Source organism: Bos taurus, chromosome 21 (assembly GCF_002263795.3).
Source record: "Bos taurus isolate L1 Dominette 01449 registration number 42190680 breed Hereford chromosome 21, ARS-UCD2.0, whole genome shotgun sequence".
NCBI classification, from domain to species: domain Eukaryota; kingdom Metazoa; phylum Chordata; class Mammalia; order Artiodactyla; family Bovidae; genus Bos; species Bos taurus.
This window is the reverse complement of record NC_037348.1, coordinates 20197493-20223956: the sequence shown is the minus strand read 5'-3', so window position 1 is coordinate 20223956 and position 26464 is coordinate 20197493. Positions and strand designations below refer to the sequence as shown.

Sequence of the window (26464 nt, the reverse complement as noted above, 5' to 3'; positions counted from 1 at the left end):
TCTGTAAAATGTGGTTAGCAGTACAATCCAATATCCCATTTCTGAAACCTTTGGGTCTGCTCCAGAATTCTGAAATTTTCAGCTCCAGGTAGGTGACATGGTGCATCTACTCTGAGATATCACACTCACTGGGGTCTGAAAGCACCTTGTAATCAGATACAGGAGTGTTTCTGCAACTGAACTCTTGAACATAAATTGTCTCATGTTTGTTCAGGTCAAAACTTGTTACCAAATGAGTTTTTTCAAAATTCTTTTTTTCAATTTTCATAGCCTTGAAGGGTTGGGATTGCAGATAAGGACCAGTGTAACTTCTGTCTCCATAGATAAAGGTACACAGCTCAGAGAGATAAAATATTCATGGTTTGAGGCCAGACCAAACATGGCTATAAGGTTTGCGATAAGACAAGTCTCCTGACTAGGCCAAGGCTGATGGGTGGGGAGAAACATTCTGGAGCGGCTGTGCTGTCACCCGAGTGTCTGAGCCATTGGTTCCAACTCCGCAGATCCTGAGCCTCAGCCCTCACAGGGCCCTGAGACTTTTCCAGGCATCTTGACTCCAGAGCTGGATCTTTTTCTGGTGGGTGTCAGCATAGACCACTGCCGTATCGATGACCTAGGCCTGCACAACCATCAGGACCTCCACAGGATCGTCCTCAGGCCTGGGCTCTCTGACCATCATCATGGGCTACTTTCTCCGCCTGCTGCAGCTGCTCTCCACCTGTGTGGCCTTCTCCCTGGTGGCTGGTGTGAGCACTTTGCAGGTGGCTGCAGGTAACTGGTCCATATTTGTCTGGTGCTTCTGCTTCATCATGACCCTCATCATCCTCATAGTCGAGTTGTGTGGGCTTCAGCCTCGCCTCCACCTCTCCTGGGATGGCTTTCTCATCACCAGCGCCTCCTGTGCCACCTTCTTATGTCTCTCAGGCTCCATCGTCTTTGCCACTGCCTGTATCCAGTTGCTGCCTCACAGCCCCTTCGGTGACCACGCCATTGCGGTCACTGCCTTTTCCAGCCTTGCATCTGTGGCTTATGCCACTGAAGTGGTCTGGACCTGCGCCCGGTCTGGAGAGTTCTCCTGCTCTGTGCTCACCTTGCCAGGCCTGCTTCACAGGCTGGAGATTTTCGTGGCCTGCATCATCTTTGCCTTCATCAGCAGCCCCCATCTGTATGTGCACCAGCCGGCCCTGGAGTGGTGCGTGGCCGTGTATTGCATCTGCTTCCTCCTGTCAGCCGTGACCCTCCTGCTGAACTGGTACAACTGGGACAACAGGCTGCCCGTCCCCGTCCCCCTTGTGCATTTGGGGCTGACTCTGCTCTCCACCCTCCTCTATGCCTCCGCTGTGGTCCTCTGGCCGCTCTACCAGTTCAACAGGGAGTTCGGCGGGCAGCCCCAGAGGTCCAGCGACGTGAGCTGCCGTGATAAGCTCAGCTCCTACGTGTGCACCTGGGACCAGCGACTGGCTGTGGCCGTCCTGACTGCCGTCAATCTGCTGATTTATGTCGTGGACCTGGTGGACTTGGCCCGCCGCTGTTTTTATCAGCTTCTGAGGCTCTGCACCAGGCCCCCTGGTTCCCTCTTATTGTCAGTGGAGGCATCTTCACCAAGCTCAGTCATCCTCTCATGTCCTCTTCCTGGCTCCCTCTCTCCCTTCTCACATCCTTTCCCATTCATCTTGCTCTTTCCTGTTCCCTTCCCTCCTTCTTCTCTGTCTCCCTTCTGTCTCGTGTCCTTGCTCATAATTCTGTTTTGCCTCTTTCTTGTGTTGTTCCATCTTTTCTACATTTTCTGCTTTTTGTCCCTTTTCTGTTCTTCCTTGGTTTTCTCATCTCCTGTGTCCTGACCACCTCTCTCCATCTTCCTTCTTCTGATCCATCAGGACCTGAGACTCCTTCCTCCTCTGCCCTCCCACCTCCTAAGGTGCTGACTCCACAGCACACAGCCCTCTGTGCAGCTGTTCACACCCTGGGCCTTCTGGAGGCTCTGGTTGTCTGTCACCCTGGCTGTGTCTTAGTTGGTACAGATATGTGGAGTCGGGTGAGTGTGGGTAGCTAGGAATTGGACCCCGTTTTTCCCAGTGGAGGTGGTTGTAGAGTATTATTGTTGTTCAGTCTCTCAATTGTGTCCAACTCTTTGCGACCCCATGGACTGCAGCACACCATGCTTCCCTGTCCTTCACCATCTCCCGGAGCTTGCTCAAATGCATGTCCTAATGGACATGTCAGTGATGCCATCTAACCATCTCATCCCCTGTCACCCTCTTCTCCTCTTGCCTTCAATCTTCCCCATCATCAGGGTCTTTTCTAATGAGTCGGCTTGTTTTTAAGTTAAAAGAGGTCAATAATTCCCAGTGGGTGGGAGTCTTGAAGCAGCGACTTTGGGTCCCTGGGCCCCATCCGGTGCTCAGCCCCACCTGAGACTGACTCCAGAATTTTTGCAGGTTCACTAAACACCCACTGCCTAGAGGGCTTCTTAGAGGAAGTTGTGATGACTTCCATCCCAATTACTTTCTGGACATCGAAGTAGGAGCTGGCAGAGAACCCCAGGGTCTTGAAGTCACCTGTCTGCAGTGTTGGTGAGGGGCAGTGATGTGGCCCTCCTGCCCCAGTGATCAAAACTGCAGGTCCTGCCTCTGCAGGGAGAAGAGTGTGGCCCCTGCAGCCTTAAAGGTGATGTTAGCCTGGGTTTTTTTTCCCTGATCAGGAAGGCAAAAATTAGTGAATATCCTTATTCACTAAAGGGGAAGTTTCTTTTCATTCTTTTTCCCAGCGGGGTTACTTCAAAGGGTGGAAATTCCTTCTGCCAGAGTGAAAAGAATTGCATCCCTGACTGCTGCACACAGAAGTATGATTCTATGGCTTAGTATGATTCTATCAGTGGCTTTCTCTGCTGTTTCCTGCTTCTCTGAGACTCATGAATAAGATGGTCTATATGAATGTATAAGTATGTATATCTTATTCCCAGGTGCTTCTGGTTCCCATCAGCCCCCTGCTGTCAATCATAGAGAAAATCTCGTCCCTTCTCCACAATCACAATGTACTTTTTTAACCTCAATATTAAGATAAAGGAAAACAAAACAAAACAAAACAATACATTCTCCCCTCCTCACTAATCAAGAGATCCTAATTAACCTAAATTTATCTAGAGCTCAGAAGAGGCCTACCAGATTTCCCTTCTCACCCATCCGACCCTGGGTGGGGTCCCTGGTGGGGTCCCTCCCACTGTCTTCCCGCCCTCACCTGAGCTAGACCTTAGGGAGTGGACCATCCCTGGAAAACTAGAGTTTGGGCCCCACCCCAGTGCCAAATATCCCATCAGATAAGTCTTAAAAGGCTCTTGCCAGCTCCTCGATGTCTTTCTTTAATAGTTTGTGCCAGGGACTACCCTGGTAGTCCACTGGTTGAGACTCCTGGCTTCCACTGCAGGGGGAGTGGGTTCTATACTTGGTCTGGGAACTAAGGTTCCACCTGCCATTCAGCGCAGGCAAAAACATTTTTTTTTTTAAAAGTTGTGTGCCTGTGTGCATGCACAGAATGTTGCCTGGGTATGAGCATGCGTGTCCATGTGCACGCTGGCATTGGCACCAGCAGCCGTTTGTATAACTGTGGTGAGAAGTCACCCCAAACCTTCTTCCTCTCCTGTTCTCAGCCACAAAGCCTCAAAGCCCAGCATAGTAGCTTCACTAGGGCCAGAGGGGCCAGGCAAGAGGAGCTGTGGGGGAGGGGAGGGGAGGACGCCCACTGCTGCCCCTCACTCCTGTACTGGGATGAAGTCATGTGATCTTCATCCAGTGGCTGGTGGGATGAATGGGGCAGGCTCCCAGGAGGTGGTCCCTATCGTGGGGAAATCTTAAGAAGGACTAAAAAAAATTCATATTTAAGGCAAGATGAAAAATTTCAGGATAAAATTGTTCTCTGTCCATTTGAATCTCCTCCCTCCCCTCTAGAGTGCACTGTGAATCTGCAGTATGTGTTAACTAACCTCTCTGCTCAGCCTTACAGGTGAATTTTCCTTCTTTTGGCCCCAGTCATATAACTCATTAGAAGATTAACACAACTTATGACCTTATTAATGTCACAGCTGTATTATTTGTATTCTGCCTATTTTACAAGATTATTGTTTCTTGCATTGCCAAATGTGTGACTGAGCCTCTGGTAAAAAATTAATGTTGACTTGAAATGATTGACCTGATGTATAGTCTATAAGATCCTTGATTGTAATAGTGTGATTCTAGATATGGGAAGAAGCGATAGGAAGGAACCATTTCCTGGAGTTGACACTCTTGTAAGACAGATGGTCCAGAGGATTAAGGCTACTGTTACCAGGACTGGGTGAGTGATAGCACTTGAACGACCAGGAATAGACATTCCTAGTGACCTGTGACAAAATGGCCATAAAATGCTTCCTAAATCCTGGTCAAAATTAAGATAAAAAGGGAGAGGACTGTGAAATAAAAAATGTCACCCACTGTTCAGTTCTACAAGAATCAAGTAGTTAGCCACCATAGTCACTGTCCTACAATCCACCCTGGAAGGAATTTAGGTCGAACATCAGGATGAGACACTGTGATCTACAAAGCTGGACCTCAGATAGCAAGAGTTTCTCAAGAGAAATTTTTATGATCCCAGTTTCTTGCATCTTCTCATACCTAGAAAAGCACTCAAACCGTTAACTAAGGGATCTATTCCTCATGAAGAGCAGTAACATTCCACCAAAACTATGTGTTTGGTTGCGTGTACCCCTGAACTCACATACATACTGGCCTCCTCCCTTACCTCTTCAGAACAGTTTCATAGCTTCCGGAAAGATTGTCGCTCGGGTCATATTCCTCCTTGTTGCTGTTTACTCGCTCAGTCGTATCCAACTTTTTCGACCCCATGAACTGTGGCCTGCCAAGTTCCTCTGTACATGGGATTTTCCAGGCAAGAATACTAGAGTGGGTTGCCATTTCCTTCTCTAGGGGATCTTCCTGACTCCGGGATCGAACCTGCACCTCCTGCATTGGCAGGTGGATTCTTTACCGCTGAGCTCAAATAAAAAACTCCATTGCTTTCTTAGATTGACTAATGATTCACTTTTCATCAAGAAAAGCAAGCATGCGTAGTCCTCCCCAGGCTTCCCTGATGGCTTAGTGGAATCCCAGAGTAAGAGAGAGGGGCAGATCTGGGGTCCACATCTGGGTTCACAGTCACATGTCATCCTGCCTCCAGTCCAGTGGCCCCACCATTGTGGTCTGTCCCCTTAGGGATGAACCATGAGGAATATGGAAAGCAGAACCCAAGAAATCTGGTTTCTAGTTCTAGTTCTGCCACCATATGACAGATGAGTCTTGTCCCTGATTTGAGTTTCTGGTGAGCTGATGGGGGTTGAAAATAGGGTGTTTTCCTCACTCACCACTTTCTCTAACCAGAGCAGCCTGGTGGAAATCAAGGTCCGACTCAAGATCTCACTTGAAAATAAGATTGGAAAGATTGGAAACAACTCACATGGTCATGTTGAAGATGCTGGTTAATGAACCAAGGTGTAGACAGAAGAGGGAATACTATACAGCTGGGAAAAATGAGGATGCTCTCAAAATAATGATAAAGAAAAATGTCCAATATACCCTAAGTAAAAATAGTAAGATACAGAACAACATATTATATCCTTCTTTAATGTAAAGAGAATGGGAGAAATAGAAAATAAATCTGCATGTATTTGCTCTGTATCATGGAGCACGGGAAGGGCTCCCATGAGCGCAATGGAGCAGCCACTACCTGGCACTGATGAGAGAGGGCAGCTGAGGGGAGAGGGCACGGAGCCACATGTGGACGGGAGGTTTCTCAATATGTGGCTTTTTAGAGCATTTTGATTTTGAAACATGTAAGTAAATTATCTTTAAGAAAAGAAAATTTCAGTTTGAAAAATAGACCAAGTGGAGAAGGAAGGTCAGAAGAGGGATGGTTGGCAAACGGTCTGCATGTTCCCTGCAGCCTGATGGACAGGCTGGGGGAGGAGCTGAGAGATGCCTGCATGGGCCTGTCTCCAAAGGCAGAGCAGAGGGAGGTGCCTTGGGTCCAGAGGTCTGGGGAGGGGGAGCTGTGGCCCTGAAGCCCACCTGTTGGATTCCCAGGGCTTCCCCCAGCCCTTTAGCAGAAACAGTTGATGAAGAAGCCCTCTGGTGCCCTAGCCTCAGGCCCTTCTCTTGCTCCTTGCCTGGCCTGGGCTCCCTGTTTCCTGGGACAGCTGCCCTACCCTTGCTCCTCTGGCCTCCTCCACGCAGGGTTTTCCAGCTGACACTCCCTCAGACTGTGGTCTGAGCCACATCCAGAACAGAGCCTGTGGCACAGATGTTCCCATTCTCTGGCTCTGACCAGCTTCTTGGAAAAATCACAGAGTCAGCGTTTCTCAATTCTCCTGTGAGTGGAGAGAAGAAGGACCCCTCTCTCCTGCAGTCTCAGGCATTGGCTGTCCACCCTGGTTGGGGGTGGCAGTACTGGCTGCCAATGCATGTGGCCCTTGTCTGTGTGGCTGTCTCCTCTCAAAGGAGGAGAAACACCTCCCCATAGAGAGGTTGGTGGGTGGAAAGAGGATAGTTATGTTCCATTAGCCCGTGCCTAGAGTCTCCACACTTTCTCTGACATTTTCTGGCTGGCTTTCCAACAGAAAGTGGTCTGGTTGTTGCAGAACCTCTGATGGGTCCAGCCAGAGCAGGACACACAAGAGCCAGGAGATGATTCCTGGACCTGAGAAAAGTGGGAAGGGGCTCCACATTTCCTGAGGTTCTACTACCTGCTGAGCTTTGCAGGGAGACAGACCTATATTCAAATCCAGGGTCTGTCAGGGAGTAACTGTGACTTTGTTTAAATTACATAATGTACTCTCTGAGCCTTAGTTTCATCATCTATAAAATGGGGATGACAATAATAATCTGCCTGAAAAAGAGGAGAGTGAAAAAGTTGGCTTAAAGCTCAACATTCAGAAAACGAAGATCATGGCATCTGGTCCCATCACTTCATGGGAAATAGATGGGGAAACAGTGGAAACAGTGTCAGACTATTTTTGGGGGCTCCAAAATCACTGCAGGTGGTGATTGCAGCTGTGAAATTAAAAGACGCTTACTCCTTGGAAGGAAAGTTATGACCAACCTAGACAGCATATTGAAAAGCAGAGACATTACTTTGCCAACAAAGGTCCGTTTAGTCAAGGCTATGGTTTTTCCAGTAGTCATGTATGGATGTGAGAGTTGGACTGTGAAGAAGGCTGAGCACCGAAGAATTGATGCTTTTGAACTGTGGTGTTGGAGAAGACTCTTGTGAGTCCTTTGGACTGCAAGGAGATCCAACCAGTCCATTCTAAAGGAGATCGGTCCTGGGTGTTCTTTGGAAAGAATGATGCTAAAGCTGAAACTCCAGTACTTTGGCCAACTCATGCGAAGAGTTGACTCATTGGAAAAGACTCTGATCCTGGGAGGTATTGGGGGCAGGAGGAGAAGGGGACGACGGAGGATGAGATGGCTGGATGGCATCACTGACTCGATGGACGTGAGTTTGAGTGAACTCTGGGAGTTGGTGTTGGACAGGGAGGCCTGGCATGCTGCAATTCATGGGGTCACAAAGAGTCAGACATGACTGAGCGACTGAACTGAACTGAACTGAAGATAAAATGAATAAATATAACAAGTCACCAAATCAGATGGTTAATATGAAAAAAATATTGGTTACTCTTTTCCTCTGGGTATAAATTGCAAGGTGAATGAATGCCAAGCAGAATTTACGATCCTAAACCCCCATGACTGGGTTCAAATCCCAGCTCTGCCGCTTAAACCTGTGTGATCTTGGCCAGTTGACCTTTCTGTGCCTGTGAAAATGGGGACAGTGAGGATATAGTTCAGGGGCTGCTGGGAGGAACAAATGAATCAGAGCAGAGCTTGATATGCAGTGAGCATGACATGTGTGACCTCTTGTAACTGTTGTGTCCACAGCAGCCCCGCTGCAGCACAAGTCCTCAGGGCCCCTTTCTCAGCCGACAGAACCTATGAGCTGTAATCTGAGGTCTTTTCTGGAGCCAGGCTCAGAGGGTGAGGATTCATCACAGTTGATCTTTTCAGGGTCTGCATCTAACCAAGGGTGGGGAGGTGGGGTGGGGAGGTCAGTTCAAGCCCATGCTCTCACTTCCATTCCAACCAGCGTATTTCCGTAAATCCCCCCAGTGTTTTGTCTGCAGAGAAAGTAAGCTTCCTCAGGTCACAAAGCTCTCCAAAACAATTCATCTGGACAACCAGGCTGCTCATGGGGTGGGGTCCCTCAGGGCTCCTCCCCTCCTTACATTGACCCTAACAAGTCTTAAGGCCAATGACACGCTGTTAGCACGGCTGCCAAGGGAAATCACTCCCCTGGTCCCAGCGGCAGCCTGTCTGCCCCGTCAGGCTCCGGGCTGCCCACTGCTGCCCGCAGCATGCCATCCCTCAGGCCGCCAGGTGACCTCAACAGTCCATGTCCATGCTGAGCTGGGGCCAGCTCCCACCAGCCCAGACCCCTGCCCCCAGTTACACTCTGTTACTAGTCTAGGACCACTCTATGCAAATCCCTTACAACAAAAAGAGCTTGTTCTTTCTGTTGCTTTGGGCAGAAGGAAGCACTACTGGAATACTCTATTCCTTGAACCTGTCAGAGGCCAACACAGTCCAAGATCCTTCCATCATCTTTTATTCTCTGCCCCCCTCCCATAGAACCGTGATACCCCAGCTTTCTCCTCCACCCACCCCAAACTCAGTTTAAGCTTTGTTCTAATGTAAACCAGACTTGATCAAATACAGGCACACAAACACACCATTTTCTGTATCTTAAAGCAAATAGGGCAGCACAAGTACCCGCCCATTCGTAGGAAGTCATAACTTTGTATTGAAACATGACTGACATGTCATGGGTAGATTATTGTGGCCCTATTTGGATGGATGGATCACAGGTGAGTCTTTCTTCAAGGCCACCTTTCACCAGGCACCCGTCTGTGCCCAGCCCCTCACATCATTGTCTTTGACCCTCACACTAGCCTGGAAGGGTTATTATTATCCCTTGTCTACACATCAGGAATCAGAATGTCAGCGGGGCTAGAGCCTAGGACCTCCCAGCCCGGGAACCACTGAGCAGGCCTGGCCTCCAGCCTCTGCCAGCCAGGTCCTGCCCTTCCTGTGGCTGCACCTCAGGCCAGGCTCCTGTGGCTTCCAAACAGCAGGAGAGCCTCAGCCTGGTTGCTGTCTTCCAGCCTTTCCTTCCCTTAGAGGACAGATGCGAACTCACATAGAGAGGATTCTTATTGCAAATCCACTCCTCGTTCCATAGACTCCAGTGAGTCCCGGTGCAGTTAGACCGAACCACTAGGCCCTACCAGCTCCCCTGCGGCCTGAGCTCTTCCTCCAGATGGTGGGTCCTGGGTGGGGGTCCGTCAGGCAGAATAATTCCAGCCTCTGCTGAGGACCCCATGGCGGGTAGAGCTGAGACTGACTGGCAGGGCAGAGTCTGCACCCTTCTCCCTCAGTCCCAGCCCCAAATCTCAGGGGATGGGAATCCTGGCTTCTCTCCTTTCAAGGACGCCTGATCCTTTGGAAGAAACTTGGGCTGGGAGTCAGAGAGCCCGGGGTCACCTTCCAGGCCAGGCTTCACCACTGCTCTGGCTGCCCTGAGCTTCAGCTCACGGGTGAGTGAGGGCATCTAGAGGGTCCTGGAGCTTCCCCCTATTCATATGAAAGACCCAGTCCCTCACATCTCCTGCCAGAATGACTCTCAGGCTGATCCCACATGCAAGTCAGTCTTAGAGAGCGATGGTCCAAGGGCTCTACCTGGTGGCCACTCACAGCCAGACAGGCAGCCCCACCCAGCAGTTTCCAAGGTTCATAAAAATCATAACTGAGGAGGTCAGGACCCTGACCCTGGGAGACAGGGCAGGAGAGAACCCTGAGAATTCAATCTGCCCGCCCTCTCACACCTGGCTCCTGGGTGTCAGTGGTGGGAATGGGAACCACCATCAGTGTAAAACTGTCTGAGAAGCGCTGGCATTGCTGTCAGATGGGACTAGATTTCAATCCCTTGAGTTCTTAACTTCAGCCCTGTAGTGGGCTGTTTAGGACTCGTCCTGCAGGGCTGTGTCCTCTCTCTGCTTGAATAGGCAGCCAAGGTAGATGGCGGGGTGAGGCTGGACCAGTGAGAAGAGCCCCCTGGTGGTGTTCAGCCCTTAAGCCAATGGCTCATCCGTGGCTGCACATTTCAATGGCCTGATGTGGGCAGTGCTTCTCAAAGTGTGGTCCCTGGACCAGCAGCAAGGCATCAACAGGAAATGTTGGGGAATGCAGATTCCTAGGTTCTCCCACCAAGACCTGCTGAATCAGAAACTCTGGACAGGGCCCAGCAGCCCCCAGGTGATGCCAATCTGGTGCAGTGAGAGAACGCTGTGCTCACGTACCAGGGGATGCTGAGAAGACACCTTATGGGATTTGAATGTCTTATGCGTCGGAATCACCTCTGGAGGTCAAAATACTAACCAGGGCCTGCCACACCCCTACTCTTCCACCTCAGTGATTCTTGACCTTGTAGCAGAGAGCAGTGGCTCTCCTAGACTGGCCTGTGGTCTACAGAATAGTCATGGGTTATTGTCACTTGGTGGCTGCTCGAGCTATGACAGGCATGGTGCTGTGGGCTCTGTATGGATCATCATCTCACAAGAACCCTATGAGTTGTTAGATTCTCTTGCTTCACAAATGGAGAAATTGAGACACAGAGAGGTTGAGTAACTCAGCCTAGGTTACACAGCTACTAAATGGCAGGATTCCAAACTGGTTATCTCAGACTCCAGAGTCCACCACCTTTTTTCCCCATTTTACAAACGAGAGGAATGAGGTGCTGAAGGTCACCTGGGGACACCCATCACTCCTTCTGCACCTTTGCCTGAAAGTGCCTGAGAGCTCCCCAATATCAAGATGGGCCGAATCAACCTCTGAGCTGGGTGTCGCCCCCAGGAAATAATGCCTCCCTCCTGGGCATAGACACAGCTGGAAAAGGGAGGGGGAGCCAGGGGTATTAATTAAGTCACCAGGACTACTCCTGGACCCACAGGATTCAAGATGTTAAGGAAATTGACACTCATCCCCATCCAGCTCAATTGTTCATTGCTCTCTCAGTGCTGGGCAGTGTCCACTGACACCCAGCTCAGAGAGAAGAAATAAAAAGACAAGAGGAGGATCTGGAGGAGTAGAGAGCATATGTGGTGGTGGTTTAGTTGCTAAGTCGTGTTCTACTCTTGCAACCCCATGGCCTGGGGCCTGCCAGGCTCCTCTGTCCATGGGATTCTCCGGGCAAGAATACTGGAGTGGGTTGCCATTTCCTTCTCCAGAGGATCTTCCTGACCCAGGAATCAAACCCAGGTCTCCTGCATTGCAGGCAAATTCTTTACCAACTGAGCTACAAGGGAAGTTGAGAGCATATGGAGCCATTTTAATGCTAAAAATGCACTTTTCAAAAGCAAGAGAGTTGCTGTCCTGAAAAGACAAAGGCTTCAAGTCCTTGGGGAGGTACTGCACTCCACCAGGCAGGCAGCCCTCGCTGCTATCGAATTCTCCTGGAGATGCGGTAGAGCTCCATGGCTGCTCTGGTGTCTTCCACCGAGTTGTCCTGTAGACACGGACTGAGAGGGGACAGGGGGCTGAATCCAGGCACCATGTGACCCGGCCTTCCCTGCTCACTTCCTGAGTCCAGGGCTGAAGTAGGTCAGGGGTGAGTCTCCCAGGCCCCTGAGACTTTGGACTCGGCAGGTGTCTGGAGCAGGCCAGGCTTCACCCATGAGCCTGGGGCCCAGGCAGGCCCAGGCAAGGAATCCAGGTCCTAAGGCCAGGTATGTCCTCCAGGGGCTCCTGTCTGCTGGGTGGGGGCGGGGCACTGCAGACTTGGCTCAGACCCAGAGGGGCTGGAACAGTTCTCACAGGAGCCCAGGGCCCAGGGAACGTGGACACAGATGTTTCTAGAGTGCTCCTTGTTCAGCATGTTGAGAACAGGGCTCTTCAGTGAATCCAGGAGCTGATACTTTGTCCTGGGTCCCTGGTGCCACAAGCCCTGCATAGGGACCTCTGGTATTTGGGAGATACACAAACTCAGGTCCATCCCCTGCCTCCTGCACATTCTGGCTTCCAAGACAAGCCCCCCAACTCCTCAGACTGGGGCTTGGACTCTCGTCTCCCCAGGCTCCCCTCTCCTGCCTTCTTCACTAAGACACACCCGCATCCTCCACTCAGATCTGGTGTCCTGTCTGGCCCCGCCCTCCATCCCTGCTCAGGACGCCTGGCCTCCCCTCTGTGGACACTCCCGACAGATGTGCTAATGGTCAGGTCATGGGCCTCCTCCATTTCAACCAAGAGTTTCCCAAGGATGAATCAGACCTTGTTTACCTGGATCCTCAGCCTCTGATCCAGAGCAGATGATTCATAAACATCCACTGAACTGGAAGGGCCTACATGTGGCTATAACTCCCTGGGCTCTTCCATCCAAATGAGCTCCCAGCCACCAGCACACACTTGCCCCCGCCTGGGGCTCTGAGGGGCCTGCTCATCCAATGACTTGGAGCTCAAGATCCCTCCCTCTCTTCTTGGAATGCCCCTCGTTGCATACTGCATCTTTCCTATCTGGGGGGCAATCCCAGAGGCTTCTCTGTGAGTAAATGTTAGTCCCCTGGTTACATCTCATCAATACTTTCCCATTGAGTCCAAAATACTCAATGTGGTGCCCAAGGCTGTGAATGCCTGTCCCTGCCAGATTCTGCACTGCATCCCCCTCCCCACCACGTCTCTCTATCTTTCTCTCCCATAAACATTGCTCAGACCCCCTGCATCTGACAGGATCCAGACTGTGTGCTCTTTATGAGAATCTAATGCCTGATTATCTGAAGTGGAGCTGAGGTAGTGATGCTAACACTGGAGAGTGGCTGTCGTTGTCTTCCATCACTCCCAGTGGCACTGTCTATTTGTAAGAAAACAAGCTCAGGGCTCCCACTGCTTCTGCATTATAGTGAGTTGTATAATTATTTCATTATGTATCACAGTGCAATAATTATAGAAATAAAGTGCACAATAAATGCAATGTGCTTCAATCATCCCAAAACCACCGCCTTCCCTCCTGTATGTGGAAAAATCATCTTCCACATAACAGGTCACTGGTGCCAAAAAGTTTAGGGACCGATGCTCCAGAGGACTCTCTTGTTTATCTGGGGACCACTGGCATTTGGGAGATCCACAAGGGGAGCCCTGCATATGAGCCTGGGACTCTGCTCACCCACACGTGAGGGAAAGGTGGTGTAGGAATCACCTGACTTACTCCTCCAAGGCCACTTTCTGCCCTGAGCTTTGTGGATCCACTGATGTCCTGGGATGGGTTAGGAGGTCTACAGAGCACTGATAGTGAGTGCAACATTTCCAGGGTATCTGCATGCATATTTCTGGGATAGTCATATTCTCAAAGAGACTTTTGTGTCAGAAAGGTTAAGAGTTTCCAAGGGGCTCTCTCATACCTTCTGAAGAAGTAGAGTCTCCTAATATTGCCGAACCAAACCAAGTAAGTGAGGGAGTGTGAATCTGAGAATCTCTCTGTGTTTTCCATCTGGAGTAGTGACTTCCCTTGGCATCAGGAGAAGCTCATTCAGAAAAACCTTGTAGCCTCTCTCAGCATTTAATTTCCCCAGATTGTCTCCTTCTCAAACCATAGCATCAGAGCATCAGAGTGGAGAGACCACTTTAGGATTTCAGTTCAGCTCTCTACCTTATAACCCAGCCTGATCTCGTCACTAACTTTGTTCATAGTAATGCTTCTTAAGGCCCACTTGACTTCATGATCCAGCATGTCCAGCTCTAGGTGAGTGACCGCACCATCGTGTCTATCTGTGTCATTAAGACCTTTCTTCGTATAGTTCTTCTGTGTATTCTTGCCACCTCTTCTTAATCTCTTTGGCTTATGTTAGGTCTTACCATTTATGTCCTTTATTGTGCCCATCTTGCATGAAATGCTCCCTTGATCTCTCCAATTTTCTTAAAAGAAATCTCTAGCCTTTGCATTCCGTTGTTTTCCTCTGTTTCTTCGCATTGTGCTTTAAGAAGACCTTTTTATTTCTCCTTGTTATTCCCTGGAACTCTGCATTCAGTTTGGTGTATCTTTTCCTTTCTCCTTTGCCCTTTGCTTCTCTTCTTTCCTCAGCTATTTGTAAAGTTTCCTCAGACAACCACTTTGCCTTCTTGCATTTCTTTTCCTTTGGGATGATTTTGGTCACTGCCTCCTGTACAGTGTTACGAACTTCCATCCATAGTTCTTCAGGCACTCTCTCTATCAGGTCTAATCCTTTGAATCCATTCATCACCTCCACTGTATAATCATAAGGGATTTTATTTAGTTCATACCTGTATGGCCTCATGGTTTTCCCTACTTTTCTTCAATCTAAGCCTGAATTTTCCAATAAGGAGCTGATGATTTGAGTCCCAGTCAGCTCCAGGTCTTATTTGCATAGAGCTTCTCTGTCTTTAGCTGCAAAGAACATAATCGATCTGATTTCAGTATTGACCATTTGGTGATGTCCATATGTAGAGTCATCTCTTGTGTTGTTGGAAAATGGTGTTTGCTATGACCAGTGTGTTTTCTTGACAAAACTGTTAGCCTTTGCCCTGCTTCATTTTGTACTCCAGGGCCAAAATGCCTTGGCCTCTTGTCCTGGGTGTCTCTTGACTTCCTAGTTTTACATTCCAATCCCCTATGATGAAAAGAGCATCTTCTTTTGGTGTTAGCTCTAGAAGGTGTTGTATGTCTTCACGGAACTGGTCAACTTCAATTTCTTCAGTATCAAGCCCTGGGACATAGTCTTGGATTACTGTGATGTTGAATGGCTTGCCTCAGAAATAAACCAAGATCATTCTGTTGTTTTTGAGATTGCGCCCAAGTACTGCATTTTGGACTCTTCTGTAAATTAGTAAGACAACGTAAAACATCTTAAGAAGTTTGTTCGATTTTAAATTGTGTTGTCTATTATTAAGTTGTAGAATTTCTGTCTATTTTCTAGATACTAGAGATGAATAACACAATTTTTGTCATATTTTTTAAAAAAATTTCCAGAAATGCTTGCCTACCTCCTACTCTAGAGCAGGATGATCACATCGAACCCAGGACCCCTTGCCATGTCCTGTGTCCCCCAGTGTCTGAGACTCACAGGGGAGGATCCACTGATCTAGAGAAGGGGGGTCAGTCCAAATATGCACAGGAGCCAGGAGGGAAAGAAATAAGTAAAGGGGATGGAGAGGACTAAGGCCCCTGGACAGGACCAGCTGCACATTTTGGGGTTGGTAGAAAAGCAAGATGCTGTGTGCATGACATGGTCTCATGTTTAAAAAACAGGGAAGAAAAAAGATACAGATATGCTCTACAAATATGTGTGCATGTCTGTACACACATGTCTACATATGACGTCAGAGCATGTGAAAGGTGTTGAAGGCTCTAATGACGTTGAGGACATGGATGCTCCCTGGATGGAGGCATGGACGCTCCTGTGAGCAGGCAGGCAGCCTGGCCACGTCCAAGAGGGAAAACTGGGACATGTGAGGTCATCATTTGTTGTTGTTCCGTCGCTCAGTCGTGTCCAACTCTTTGTTACCCCATGGACTGCAGCATGCCAGGCTTCCCTGTCCTTCACTATCTCCTGGAGCTTTCTCAAACTCCTATCCATTGAGTTGGTGAGTCTTCCCCTTCTCCTCCTGCCTTCCATCTTTCCCAGCATCAGGGTCTTTTCTAATGAGACAACTCTTTGCATCAGGTGGCCAAAGTATTGGAGCTTCAGCTTCAGCATCAGTCCTTCCAATGAATATTCAGAATTGATTTCCTTTAGGATTGACTGGTTTAATCTCCTTGCAGTCCAAGGAACTCTCAAGAGTCTTCTCCAACACCACAGTTCAAAAGCATCAATTCTTCAGCATTCAGCCTGCATTACGGTCCAACTTTCACATCCGTACCTGACTACGGGAAAAACCGTCAGTTCAGTCGCTCAGTCATGTCCGACTCTTTGCGACCCCATGGACTGCAGCACGCCAGGCTTCCCTGCCCATCACCAACTCCCAGAGCTTGCTCAAATCATGTCCATCGAGTCAGTGATGCCATCCAACCATCTAATCATCTGTCATCCCCTTCTCCTCCTGCCTTCAATCTTTCCCATCATCAGGGTCTTTTCCGATGAATCAGTTCTTCACATCAGGTGGCCAAAGTACTGGAGTTTCAGTACTTCAGCATCAGTCCTTCCATGGAAAAACCACAGCTCTGACTATATGGACCTTTGTTGGCAAAATAATGTCTCTTCTTTTTAATACACTGTCTAGATTTGTCATAGCTTTTCTTCCAAGGAGCAAACGTCTTTTAATTTCATGGCTGCAGTCACCATCTGCAGTGATTTTGGAGCCCAAGAAAATAAAACATCTTTTAATTTAGTTCTTTTAAAGTAGTTCTGCTTTGTGTCAATTATACATGAGAAGAAGAAAATATAGAAAATACTAAGCAAAGATGAGAGTGAAAGTCAGTATAAAGAGCATAGCAGCTAATTTTATGAGACTTGTAAAGGATCTGGAAAACTGGATTTTCATATGCAATGAAAAAACCGTGCATCTACCAAACATTTCAGGAAGAAATAAAACTGCTTCTACACTATCTTTTCCTGAAAACACTGTGAAGGAAAACCAAACGATCCCTGGACCACTTCCAGGACACATAGGTTTGCAAGCCATGATCTGGAACAAATCAAGCTTGCATGTGCTTATGCCCAGAGTGGGGCTGGGGCCATATGGGTTCCCTTTGGTGGGTAGGGGAAAGGGAACAGGTAGCTGGCATGCCAGCTATGGTTCCAGTGTGTTCAGGTGCCAGGTCCTCTATAAGCCATTCATACAGCTTCATTCATTAAATTGACATATAGTAGGTATTAAGCCCATTGCACACATGAGAAAACTGAGACTCTGTAAGGTAACTTACCAGTTTCCTCCACACCCCACAGCCTCCCTGTAACTCTGAGTTTCCATCTCACCTCCTCCTTCCTTCTTTTGCCCTGACCTTGACCTTCCTGGCTCACCGTCTTCCAGTCCACACACCTGGCTGCTGGGCAGGCAGGGCTCAGCCACATCCAGGCTGTGCTCTGATAGAGGCACCATGTCCAGGCTCACAGATTAGAGTGGAGGAGGGTCTGCTGGGGAGGCTCAGACAAACCTCCTGCTTTCCAGGTGGGGGAACTGAGGCCCAGAGAGGGCACAGGCCTTATCCAGGGTCACACAGCTAGAAACCCCATGCCTCTCCTTCTCCAGTGCCTCCCTCTGTGCCATTAAATGGATCCAAAGCCTCCCCATCAGCATCAGACACAGCATCTTTTTTCATTTCCAATCTCTTCTTCCCAGCTTGGAAGCTGCTCACCCGTCTCCCAGGCCAGGAAAATCCCTGCTCAGGTAAGAGTACTTCTAGATCTTTCCGGACTCACACCTGGCTGGCAGCTTTGGAACTTAAGAGTGCAACATTATGTTAATTTATTCTGTGGTTCCTCCATGAGGCTCCACCTTGAATCATGCTCGGTTGGGGTTTCCCTGCCCCAGTGGGGAAAAGTCACATGTGAAGGCAAAACTGAGAGCAGGGATTCAAATAGTTCCTACTTTCTGTGTCATCTTGTCCCCACGGCCTTGCTATCACCCCGTGGCTCCTCCCTGTTCACCCCTGGAGTTGCCCTCCTCTGGGTGGGGCTGTGTCCCCTCAGATGGCAGCTCCTTCTAGTGATGCTGCTGGGAGGAGGGGCCGGGACGTGTGTCTTTAGGTTGCTGTGGAAGAAGGCCGTGATCCTGAAGGTGTGTCCTGGGTCCCAGAGCGCCACGATTTGGTCCTGGGCTCCCACCTGCTGGCCTGCTGACATGCTGGGCTGTAGAGCAAAGTGCTCACACCCACAGCTTTGGGATTTTTATCTGGGGTTCTCTCTTCTTAGGGTTTCGACCTTAGGGAAGACATTTAAGTCCCCAAGTCTTAGTTTTCTCATCAATAAATGGGGTTAGCAGTGCAAATGCAGTCCATTTTTTTTTTTTTAAATCCTTGGGATTAGATAAGCTCCAGAATTCAAGATTTTTCAGCTCCAGACAAATGACATGGTGTATCTACTCTACATGACATCACACCCCACTGGGGTCTGAGAACACCTTGTAATCATACACATGAGTGTTTCTGAAACTGAAGCATTTGAACATTCACACTAGGGGAAATAAATACAGATGATAAATTCTCTAATATCTGTTCAGGTATAATTTTACTACCAAATAATTTTTTAAAAATTTGTTTTCAATGTTGAGAGACTTCAAGGGATGGCTTTGTAGATAAGGACCATCCTACCCTGTGTTTCTGTAGATAATGCCACACAGTTCAAAGAGGTCCAAAATGTTGATGGATTGTGCCCAGACCCGACCCAGCTGTGAGGTTTGGGATAAGACAAGTCTCCTGACAAGGCCAAGGCTGATGGATGGGGAGAACCATTCTGGAGTGGCTGTGCTGTTACCCACGTGTCTGAGCCATTGGTTCCAACTCCACAGATCCTGAACCTCAGCCATCACAGGCCCTGTGCCTTCTCTAGGCGTCTGACTTAATCCTCCTCCAGAGTTGGATCTTTCAATGATGGGTCATCAATGAAGACAACTGCCACACTGGTGACTGTGACCTGCCAGATTTCACAACACCATGCCCACCAGGGCGACATCCCCAGAAAAGGATGAATCGGGCAAGGTGTACTGCCTCCTCCATCTGCCGCAGCTCTGCTCCACCTGCATGGCCTTCTCCCTGCTGGCCGACATGGGCATTTGGAGAGGAGTCATAGGTGACTGGTCCATGTCCATCTGGTGCATCTATTTCGCTGTGACCCTCATCTTCTCCACTGTTGAGTTCTGTGATCTCCCGTCCTGGTTTCCTTTCTACCGGTACAACTTCCCCGTTAGCCATGCCTGCTACACTACCCTCGTCTGCCTCTTGGCCTCCATCATCTACTCCGTTGCATATGTCCAGTTCCTGCCTTATGGTCCTTACCGGGACCAGGCCATCACCACCACTGCCTTCTCCCGAGTCGCATCTGTATTTATGCCTTGGGTGTGGCCTTCACGTGGAACTGGTATGACCTCGATGGTATCATCTGCTACGTGCACACTGTGCCAGGCCTGCTGAAGGTGCTGGAGACCTTTGTGGCTGGTGTCATCTTTGCCTTCATCAGTAGCCCCTCCCTGGACCTGCACCCTATTGTGCAACACATGGCCCTGGTGTGGTGTGTGGCCGTGTACTCCATGTGCTTCATCCTGGGAGCTGTGGTCCTCCTGTTGAAAGTGAGTGAACGGGAATATAGACTGCACATCCCATACCCCATTTTCCAGCTTGTGCTCACCTTGTTCTCCATCCTCCTCTGCATCAGCACTGTGATCCTCTGGCCTCTCTACCAGTTCAATGAGGAGTTTGGGGGGCAGTCCCAGCGGTCCAGTGTTGTGAGCTGCAGTGATGAGCTCGCCTACGACATGTGCCTGTAGGATCGCCTACTGGCTGTGGCCATCCTGACAGCCATCAACCTGCTGATGTACACGGTTGACCTGGGGTACTGGGCCCACCAGGTTTCCATAGGGACTGAGGATGTCTCCAGTGCTCCCGATTCTGTCCAGTCCTATCCCGTATCTTCACTCTGCCTGGCTCCCTCTCTCCCTCCTCACATCCTTCCCCATTCATCTCACTCTCTTTATGCTTCCTTCCCTCCTTCTGCTCTGTCTCCTTCTTGTTTTGTTGCCCACATCCTGTTTTGCCTCTTTCCCTTGTTTCTTTCATGTTTTCTACATTTTCTGTTTTTTTTTTTTTGCCCCTCTTGCATTCATCCTTGGCTTTCTCATCCCCTTTGTCCTGACCACCTCTCCCCATTTTCCTTCTTCTGATCCATCAGGACCTGAGACTCCTTCCTTCTCTGCCCACTTCCCCTTCCCACTTCCTAAGGTGCTGACTCCACAGCACACAGCCTTCTGTGCAGCTGTTCACACCCTGAGCCTCTGGAGGGGCCTCATTGCAAAAGCGTGTCTATACATGCTGGTGGTGTCTTAGTTGGTGGTATTGGGGGGTGGGGGTTGGAAGTGTGGGGGTAGGTAGCTAGGGAATGGACCCCTCTTTATCCTTTCCTCCACTGATGAACATTTAGGCTGCTTCCATGTCTTGGCTATTGCAAACAGCGCTGCAATGAACATTGGGGTGCATGTATTTTTCCAGATAATGTTTTTCTCCAGATATATGCCCATGAGTGTGATTGGAGGGTCATATGGTAGTTCTATTTTTAGTTTTTTAAGGACCCTCCATACTGTTCTCTGGGTTTCCCTGATGGTTCAAACAGTAAAGAATCCACCTGAAATGCAGGAGACCTGGGTTCGATCCCTGGGTTGAGAAGATCCTCTGGAAAAGGGAATGGCTACCCACTCCAGAATTCTTGCCTAGAGAATCTCATGGAGGATCCTGCTGTGATGTATGTCAGAGAGTGTTTTGCCTATGTTCTCCTCTAGGAGTTTTATAGTTTCTGGTCTTACGTTGAGATCTTTAATCCACTTTGAGTTTATTTTTGTGTATGGTGTTAGAAAGTGTTCTAGTTTCATTCTTTTACAAGTGCTTGACCAGATTTCCCAGCACCACTTGTTAAAGAGATTGTCTTTAATCCATTGTATATTCTTGCCTCCTTTGTCAAAGATAAGGTGTCCATATGTGCATGGATTTATCTCTGGGCTTTCTATCTTGTTCCATTGATCTATATTTCTGTCTTTGTGCCAGTACCATACTGTCTTGATAACTGTGGCTTTGTAGTAGAGCCTGAAGTCAGGTAGATTGATTCCTCCAGTTCCATTCTTCTTTCTCAAGATCGCTTTGGCTATTCGAGGTTTTTTGTATTTCCATACAAATTGTGAAATTATTTGTTCTAGCTCTGTGAAGAATACTGTTGGTAGCTTGATAGGGATTGCATTGAATCTATAAATTGCTTTGGGTAGTATACTCATTTTCACTATATTGATTCTTCCAATCCATGAACATGGTATATTTCTCCATCTATTAGTGTCCTCTTTGATTGCTTCTGCACATCAAAGGAAACTATTAGCAAGGTGAAAAGACAGCCTTCAGAATGGGAGAAAATAATAGCAAATGAAGCAACTGACAAACAACTAATCTCAAAAATATACAAGCAACTCCTACAGCTCAACTCCAGAAAAATAAATGACCCAATCAAAAAATGGGCCAAAGAACTAAATAGACATTTCTCCAAAGAAGACATACAGATGGCTAACAAACACATGAAAAGATGCTCAACATCACTCATTATCAAAGAAATGCAAATCAAAACCACTATGAGGTACCATTTCACACCAGTCAGAATGGCTGCGATCCAAAAGTCTACAAATAATAAATGCTGGAGAGGGTGTGGAGAAAAGGGAACCCTCTTACACTGTTGGTGGGAATGCAAACTAGTACAGCCACTATGGAGAACAGTGTGGAGATTCCTTAAAAAACTGGAAATAGAACTGTCTTATGATCCAGCAATCCCACTGCTGGGCATACACACTGAGGAAACCAGAAGGGAAAGAGACACGTGTACCCCAATGTTCATCGCAGCACTGTTTATAATAGCCAGGACATGGAAGCAACCTAGATGTCCATCAGCAGATGAATGGATAAGAAAGCGGTGGTACATATACACAATGGAGTATTACTCAGCCATTAAAAAGAATACATTTGAATCAGTTCTAATGAGGTGGATGAAACTGGAGCCTATTATACAGAGTGAAGTAAGCCAGAAAGAAAAACACCAATACAGTATACTAACACATATATATGGAATTTAGAAAGATGGTAACAATAACCCTGTGTACGAGACAGCAAAAGAGACACTGATGTGTAGATCAGTCTTATGGACTCTGTGGGAGAGGGAGAGGGTGGGAAGATTTGGGAGAATGGCATTGAAACATGTGAAACGTCATGTATGAAACGAGATGCCAGTCCAGGTTCGATGCACGATACTGGATGCTTGGGGCTAGAGCACTGGGACGACCCAGAGGGATGGTATGGGGAGGGAGGAGGGAGGAGGGTTCAGGATGGGGAACACATGTATACCTGTGGCAGATTCATTTTGATATTTGGCAAAACTAATACAATTATGTAAAGTTTAAAAATAAAATAAAATTAAAAATAAAATAGAGAAGAGAATCTCATGGACAGAGGCGCCTGGCAGGCTACAGTCCTTGGGGATGCAAAGAGTCAGACATGGCTGAGCAACTTTCATATACTATTCTCCATAGTGGATGTATCAATTTACATTCCCACCAACTGTGTAGGAGGGCTCCCTTCTCTCCACACCCTCTCCAGCCTCTATTGTTTGTGTGGATTTTTTGATGGTAGTCATTCTGGCTGGTGAGAGGTGATATCAGATTGTTTTGATTTGCATTTCCCTAATAAATAACAATGTTGAACATCTTTTCATGTAGCTATTGTTATCTGTATGTCTTGGAGAAATGTCTTATGTTTCCTGCCCACTTTTTGAGTGGATTGTTTGTTTTGATGCTACTAAATGTCACAAGCTTTTTGTAAATTTTGGAGACTAATCCCTTATTGGTCATGTCCTTTGCAAATATTTTCTCCCATTCTGTGGGTTGTCTTTTCATTTTGTTTATTGTTTCCTTTGCCTGAAAAAGCTTTAGAGTTTAAGTAGGTCCCATTTATTTATTTTTGTTTTTATTTCCATTATTCATAGAGACAGATCAAAAAAAGATATTGCTGTGATTTATGTCAGGCAAGGCAACCTATAGATTCAATGCAATGCCTATCAAATTACCAATGGAATTTTTATAGAACTGGAACAAAAAAATCTCAAAATCTGTATGGAGACACAAAAGACCCTGGATAGCCAAAGCAATCTTGAGAAAGAAAATTGGAGCTGGGAGAATCAGGCTCCTTGACTTCAGAGTATACTATAAAACTACAGTCATCAAAACAGTATGATACCCACACAAAAATAGAAATTATAGATCAATAGAACAGAACAAAAACAGATATAAACCCATGAAACTATAGACCCAATGAGCGAACTGGGTCTCTTATATCTCCTGCATTGGCAGGCAGGTTCTTTACCACTAGCACCATCTGGGAAACCCTATGGACAATTAATCTATGACAAAGGAGGCAAGACTGCCCATTGTTGGAAAGACAGTCTCTTCAACAAATGCTGCTGGAAAAACTGGACAGCTAATGTAAAAAATGAAATTAGATCATATTTAAACTGCATACACAAAATTAAGCTCAAAATGGATCAAGGACTTAAATGTGAGACTGGACACTATAAAACTCATAGAGGAAAACATAGGCAGAACACTTTCCAACTAGCTGAGCGCTGAAGAATTGATGCTTTTGAACTGTGGTGTTGGAGAAGACTCTTGAGAGTCCCTTGGACTACAAGGAGATCCAACCAGTCCATTCTGAAGGAGATCAGCCCTGGGATTTCTTTGGAAGGAATGATGCTAAAGCTGAAACTCCAGTACTTTGGCCACCTCATGTGAAGAGTTGACTCATTGGAGAGGACTCTGATGCTGGGAGGGATTGGGGGCAAGAGGAGAAGGGGACGACAGAGGATGAGATGGCTGGATGGCATCACTGACTCAATGGATGTGAGTCTCAGTGAACTCCGGGAGTTGGTGATGGACAGGGAGGCCTGGTGTGCTGTGATTCATGGCGTCGCAAAGAGTCGGACACGACTGAGTGACTGATCTGATCTGATGTTTTCTGTACTTTGCTTTTTTTTACAAAATTATTGTTTCCTGCATTAACAAATGTGTGACTGAACCTCCAATAAAAATAATAATGACCAGGTGACTTGAAATGATTGATTTGATGTATAGCTTGTAAGATCCATGATTGTAATAGTGTGACTCTAGATATGGGAAGAAGGAATAGGATGGAATCACTACCTGGAGCTGACAGACTAGTAAGACAGGTGGCCTAGAGGCTTTTGGCTACTGGTAACAGAAATTGAGTATTAGCACACCGAGTGGCCTGTATAAAAAATCCTCTCCCCTCCTGGGAATGAGCATTCCTATGACCCAGGGACAAATTGGTCAAAAGTGTCTCCCAAGCCTTGCTTGAAATTTAGAGGGGAATAGCCATAGGATTGTGTAATATCACAATCAAATAGAACAAACCACCCAGTTCTACAAAAATCAAGTCATTAGCATACTGCCATCACTGATCTAGAATCCACCCTGGAAGGAATTCACGGCAAAGACCATGATAAGGCAAGTTGTACTCTGGGAAAACTGGCAGAACCAGCCCTCAGATACTTAGACATTTCCAGTAGAAATATTTACAAACCCAATTTCTTACATCTTGCCATACTATAAAAGCACTAAAACCATTAACTATGGCTTCTGGCCTTTTTGAAGATCAATAACTTTGTCAAGAAGTGTGCTTGGTTGCATGTACCCCTTCCCTGAATCACATACATAGTGGCCCCCATTTACCTCTTTGGAACAGTTCTCACAGCTTCCTGAAAGAATGTCTTGCTGGTTATAATTCTTACATTGGCTTGAATAAAATTTTTCATTTCTTTCTTAATTGATTTTCACTCACTTTTTCATAGATATGAGCAAGTGTGCATTTATAAATATTTGCATAAGTGAAAGAAATTCATATTCTCTATTTTCATGAATTAAATTGAACATAACTCTGTGACCTCACTTCCCAGGAGGATGGAGATGCCTCTGTGCTTTAGTGAAAGATCTGTTGTCCAGGTGGGCTCACCTGAGGGACTCACTGTCCAAGTCTTGTGGTTCAGGAGGGTGGCTGCTCCATCTCTTCTGTTGGGGAGTTGAGGATCATTTGTCACAATTCCAAGGCAGGTCAAGTCCCTTCACTGTGGAGCTCAAAAGAGAGTAGAAAGGTCCTCTGCTTAGTCGAAACTTCTCGTCATAGAAGTGGTGCAGCTGGACCCCAGGGAGTGGCAGGACGTGTCCAGAGTCACCCTGTGGGTGGCAGAGTCAGAGACAGGACCCAGGTGTCCTCCTTCCCAGGCCGGCTGTCTGTCCACAGCCCCATGCTGCTTATTATAAGTGTAGCAGCAGCACCCTCCAGGCTGGGATTCTGCCCCATCCACCCTCGTTTTGTACAAACCTGCCCCATCCCCCTGAAGAGGACACTCACTGCTGCTGAGTCAGTTTCCTCATCTGCTAGATGGGGGAGGGGTGCCAGAGACCCCTGGTCCCTCCCACGCCCCCTCTTCCCGGGGCCCCTGGACTTGCCAGTCCTGGAGACTCAGATGTGGAGATGGAAGCCAGCTCCCTCCCCTCTGTCCACCCTCTCTGCTTGCTTCCTCTTGGCTGCTGGGTCCTGTTTATTGGTCACATCCTTCCTGATTACACAGACCTTCCTTCCCCATGACCTCTGCTTGGTGGGGAACATGTTTCTCTTTCATAACAAGAGTTTCCTCAGTCACTTCCCAGGGGTCTGACTCTCCAGTGTTTCTTGTCAAAAACACAAACTGTTTCCAGGTGCCCCCACAGTCTGAGGTGTCCCAGATTCCCTTGTTCTTGCACATGCTTGACTTTCCACTTCTTCAGAGTCCATCTCAGCAGCCATTTGTAGGAAAACATTGCTTTTGTGGGATTTCTAGGTGGTTCAATAGTAAAGAATCTACTTGCCAATACAGGAGACGTAGGAGACACTGGCTTGATCCCAGGGTCAGGAAGATCCCCTAGAGAAGGAAATGGCAACCCACTCCAGTATTCTTTTCTGGGAAATCCCATGGACAGAGGAGTCTGGCAGGCTACAGTCCATGGGGTCACAAAAAGTCAGACATGACTGAGTGACTGAGCATGCATGCATGCATTACTGTTGTATTGAAATAAGGCCTGATACATTATTGTTATGTTATTATGGCACTATTATAAAGAAGAATGCAAAACTCTGCATTCAGTTTCAAATAAAACATGAGAAAGATAAACACTAAAATCTAGAACCAATATGTATGTGTATTCCCAGTGCTAAGAAGAGGGTTTGACACATGACAGATGTTTTCCAGTCCCAAGTCCTGAGGACCTGAGACCCTCAGATGATGGAGAGGAGGAAGAGGAGAAGGAGGAAGGAGAGTCTGAGCAGCAGGAGGACCATCACTCCAGAGAAGGTTTCCTGAAGCAGGTGAATTGTGTTGAGAGACCTGGTGATGAGAGGGTAAATATATCTTGAGTTGCCCACATGCTGCTCAGTGGTGAACTGGTGAGAACATTTTCCATGGAGAGGTGGGAACAGAAGGCAGAGAGGGGGTTAGAGTAGATGAGAGAAGGAAGATGCAGAGGGGGGTTAGATCATGTTCAGGATACTTGTGGAGAAAGAGTGCAAAGGACAATAGCTGGGCAGGTGTAGGACCAAGGGT

General features: G+C 47.6%; 1 protein-coding gene and 1 pseudogene across 1 annotated transcript; both read left to right on the top strand.

Annotated features, from left to right (window-relative positions):
* The first annotated feature begins 413 nt into the window (after positions 1 to 413).
* Positions 414 to 5198, top strand: LOC515149 (myeloid-associated differentiation marker). Its single transcript, XM_059879272.1, has one exon. It carries the CDS (start codon positions 681 to 683, stop codon positions 1839 to 1841), a length of 1161 nt encoding a protein of 386 aa, XP_059735255.1. The 5' UTR covers positions 414 to 680; the 3' UTR covers positions 1842 to 5198.
* A 13186-nt stretch (positions 5199 to 18384) lies between these two features.
* LOC531164 (myeloid-associated differentiation marker-like) lies at positions 18385 to 20104 on the top strand (annotated as a pseudogene).
* The last annotated feature ends 6360 nt before the right edge of the window (positions 20105 to 26464 follow it).